We start from the raw sequence: 4,637 nt of genomic DNA on the forward strand, positions 1-4,637 counted from the left end.
AGAAGTTTCCTTTGTGATCAGTTGAATCGCTACCCCTGGTGTTGATTATATTGTATAATGTACTCGCATGTTTATAACCTATACATTAACACACGAGGTCAAAATCGATGTCACTTACACACTTTTCATTGCGATCAATTCTTTATATTGTAATACGCAGCCAATATTGCGGGTCGTCGTGAATACGTTTTAAATTTCAAGGTTAAAATTATTTACAATTATCTACAAACCCAAGGGGTCATACATAATACCACACTACGCTGTCAATAGACACGTATTGATATAGAGTATATATAGAATACAGTACAAATAATAACTTTTTAACACGAAGACAGAACTGGATACCGCGCTGACTACAAAGTAGATCGTGTGAATAAGCGTATCGATAATACAAACAGTATTTATTCTATACAGCGGGTTAATATACAGAGGACACCATTGAATCGTTCATAGCTCATGTGGACAGAGTTACACATCGGGAGACGAACTTCCTCGGGTTTTGCTTTCTTGTTTTAACATTCTACATGAACATTCAGCTTGAAGGAAGCAGCTTGTCTATTCTGGTAACCTAGACCGGAAGTATATGGGCAGCCATGTATTTCACATTACCAGTCATCAAAGGTACGTTACTTATTGTCAGACACAAATGACCTGCTGTGCTGGCATTTCTTTGGAATAATCACACTGTCCAGTTTCATTCCTTGTGTAGTTGATCACTTCATGAAGGTGTATAGAGTACAGTGTACACGTACTAGACACCGCTATGATTATTTAAGGACGTGCCAGGTTTTGGTGGTGGAAAAAAGCCAGAGTACCATGTGAAATCACACCTGCGGTCAGTACCTGGCACTTGCCCCACGTAGGCATCGAACACGCGACCAGGTGGTGGGGGGCTAATGATCGTACATTGTAGCTAGTGATCGTACATTTTAGCTAGTCAGGGACCTGAACCACTCGCCCACTGCGGCCCCGATACCATTGACCATCCAATCATTGATACCATTGACCATGCAATCATTGATACCATTGACCATCAAATCATTGATAACATTGACCACCCAATCATTGATTCCATTGACCATCCAACCATTGATATCATAGACCATCCAATCATTGATACCATTGACCATCCTATCATTGATATCATAGATCATCCAATCATTGATACCATTGACCATCCAATCATTGATTACATTGACCATCCAATCATTGATAACATTGACCATTCAATCATTGATAACATTGACCATCCAATCATTGATAACATTGACCATTCAATCATTGATAACATTGACCAACCAATCATTGATAACATTGACCACCCTTTCATTGATAACATTGACCATCCAATCATTGATACCATTGACCATCAAATCATTGATAACATTGACCACCCAATCATTGATTCAATTGACCATCCAACCATTGATATCATAGACCATCCAATCATTGATACCATTGACCATCCTATCATTGATATCATAGACCATCCAATCATTGATACCATTGACCATCCAATCATTGATTACATTGACCATCCAATCATTGATAACATTGACCATCCAATCATTGATAGATAGATATATCATCATCTTCATAATTATATCAGCGCGTTCCTATTTGATGTCCAATATATGCATCTCGCAATATGTAATATATAAATACATATTTAGCCTTAATAATGGATATAAGCAGACAGTGACACCATGTCTGGTTTCTCGTCATTTTATGAAATAATTCAGACATGATGCGTATAGTATCAATTCAATTTGTACATTTTAAGGAATAGGGTTGAGTATTTTATGCTTCAAAAGTTTTCGGAAAGTAAAAAAGTATTTTCGAGTGTGTTTTACGACTTTTCATATGAAGTATATGTCTTAATACCTTTATACATTGTTATCCGATGGATACATGAATTAACAATTGTAGTGGGTAGACACATGCGTATACACTCGACACATCTCAGCATAGAACGATGATATTTCCGTTTTATATCAGTAATAGCTGTAGTGAAATAATATCAAAATAAGGAGACACGTAAGATCAAATTATTCATAGAAGTAAATAACAATCTACTTCTGGTTGCAAAATGTTGACATTTAGTAACATAAGCTCTTCGTATGCATAGTAATTATAAAGTATGGAGCTGTGTCATGTCTTTTGATGCCGTTAAATTGCCCATCATACGTTTTAAGAAACGTAAGTGCAAAAATGTAACATTTTTCTGTTGTCCAGTTGCCATTTTACAATAACTTGCATTTTCTAAATTTTTACATTTTGCATAATTTTAAATTAATTGTACTTGTATTGCTTAACCATTTATATTCGGTTTAGCGCCCTATTATAACGGTTCCGATTTAAAAGTGAGTTATTGACGTGCGTACATGTGTAATGTGTGTGTCTGTGTGTGTACATGTACTAGGGGCGGTGTGTTGGTGTATTTGCCTCCTTGCGATAGGGCAGATACAATGCCGACTTTAGAGTGCAGCTCACAATATGTCACGCCGAAGACTCCAAAATTTCACTCGGCCACATTATACTGTGGACAAGTAAACCTGTCCTAACCGCAACCTATTTATATTTATACTAATTTAAGAACTATGGTCAGTCAAGATATGAAGACAGAACCTAAATAGTCGTTACTTCGGTAATAACACGCAGACATAAGTCAGGTGTTGCCGAGTGAAGGGGAAGTAAGAAAGGCGAGAAAAAAGATATCCAAAATGACGCAATGTATGCATACTATGTATTTTGTTCGCTTTTATTTCCCCTAGTAGAGGTAACAAACACAGATCGTAACAGTAGGTAACAGCATACATGTATAGTACTTCCCAACGGGGCTCGCAGCTTACAATGGTGTTAGTTTCAGCAAGATGTATTTTGTAACGTTTATTCTATTATATAATCTTTAAGTCTCGTTTATCTGGACATATGTTATCCGTGTTCATATTGTGTATTGATGTATAAACAAGTGTGACGTTAAAAGCAGTTTTAACGGTTTCACTTTTTCTTCTGTTTCAGATTATCAACGTAAATTGTATTTGATACTGGCGCTACTCTTAGCAGGCTGTATAATAGTTAGTATGCTGTTTTACCGTGATTTACACCCATCTCGAGCATCAGAACAAAGGCCAAGAATGTTATACAAGACAACTAATAATGTGACTAAAAAAAAACCTTCCCCCAGATATAGCGTGTGTGTGATATTCAAGCAACGTCTCGGCAACAACATGTTCCAGTATGCTTCTAGTTTTGGAATAGCTGCCAGCAAAAGTATGTCACTGACAATTTCAAAAAAAGGAGAGTTCCAAAAAATATTTAAAGTTTCAGCCTTATTTCGATCGGATTCATTCATTGAGACCCACTGTGTAAAAAGGCATGAGAAACATGCAAGTGCCTATGACGAGGACCTTGTTGATTTTGCAAACAATAACAATTATGCACTGATGATGTATCTCCAATCCTGGAAATATTTTATCAAAGAAGAGAAAGCTCTCCGAAAGGAGTTTACATTCACAGAAAAAGTTCAAATAAAGCGAGACAAAGTAATTTCGACGATATTACGAAAACATAACCACACATCACAAAATGACGTGACCTTTATTGGTATTCATATAAGGAGATCCGACAGACCGCAACCAAACAGACGTAGTCAAAGGACGTTTGCAACAGCCGCGTATCTAAATCAATCAGTCCATCATTTTCTTTCAAAACACCTTACGAATACTATATTCCTTGTGTGCTCCAGTAGAATTGACTGGTCAAGGAGGAATATGCCTAAAAACATTGCAGTGGAGTATATAACGGGTAACTCTGCTGCAGTAGATCTAGCTATTCTAGGATCATGTGACCACATGATTAGCACCACGGGGACGTTCGGCTGGTGGGCTGGATGGCTGACCGGAGGAGAGGTGGTGTACTTTAAGTGGCCTGCTAGAGAAGGAACTGAATACAGACAAGTATTTGACGCCAATTATACGGATTTCTTTTACCCTGGCTGGGTGGGGTTTCAATGAACTTATAACACTATGCAGCGTGGTTCTAGAGATTAACGCCAGGCTATTACAGATAGTACGCTACCCAAACTAGTATATGACCAGAGATATCGCGTACATTGTATATTAAAAGGTACTTCATGATTTTTAATTTTTGAAATTTTCCTCAGGACGGTATAATTATAAATATACTTATCAGCATTTCGATCAAATACTTATATTTTAGTTACAAAAGTTTGACAGCCGATGATACGATGTTCTATTTACGTGTATGATGTCCGAAAAACGGATGAAATCTCACTTCAATGTTTAGCATTCTATTTTTAAAAACAAATTACATATAATCAAAAATTCTCCTGAAAATGAACCATCAAGGGTAGTCTTTATCAAAAATAGAGAAACATTCCACATATATGAAAACCTCGCTTTATCATTTATCCTTTTAAGTGATGATTCCAAGACTCTTGGTAATTCAGAAGAAATATCCAGTGTGCATAACAAATTTGACCCCTTTGACGTTGAAAGAGGGTTAATGTCATTTATTTGAACAAAACTCCCAGTTTGCTCCAGGCAATATTAAATAGAAGTCGTTTAAACTTTTTAACACATTTGACACCCATCACCTTGAAACTGGGTCAAGAT

General features: G+C 36.7%; 1 protein-coding gene across 1 annotated transcript; it reads left to right on the forward strand.

Moving 5' to 3' along the window:
* Positions 1–340: 340 nt before the first annotated feature.
* On the forward strand, positions 341–4,115 carry LOC110452860 (galactoside 2-alpha-L-fucosyltransferase 1-like). The gene is made up of 2 exons (XM_021501582.1): positions 341–621; positions 3,022–4,115. The coding sequence occupies exons 1-2, from the start codon at positions 594–596 to the stop codon at positions 4,014–4,016; spliced, it is 1,023 nt and encodes a 340-aa protein (XP_021357257.1). The 5' UTR covers positions 341–593; the 3' UTR covers positions 4,017–4,115.
* The last annotated feature ends 522 nt before the right edge of the window (positions 4,116–4,637 follow it).

This window comes from Mizuhopecten yessoensis, unplaced genomic scaffold, assembly GCF_002113885.1.
Source record: "Mizuhopecten yessoensis strain PY_sf001 unplaced genomic scaffold, ASM211388v2 scaffold6919, whole genome shotgun sequence".
Lineage (NCBI taxonomy): Eukaryota > Metazoa > Mollusca > Bivalvia > Pectinida > Pectinidae > Mizuhopecten > Mizuhopecten yessoensis.

What these genes read in the sequence shown, in the direction of transcription:
- LOC110452860 (XM_021501582.1), top strand. Translation starts at nt 594, where the DNA reads ATGTATTTCACATTACCAGTCATCAAAG. An exon ending in CACATTACCAGTCATCAAAG is followed by an intron (nt 622 to 3,021) that starts GTACGTTACTTA and finishes CTTCTGTTTCAG; the next exon opens with ATTATCAACGTAAATTGTAT.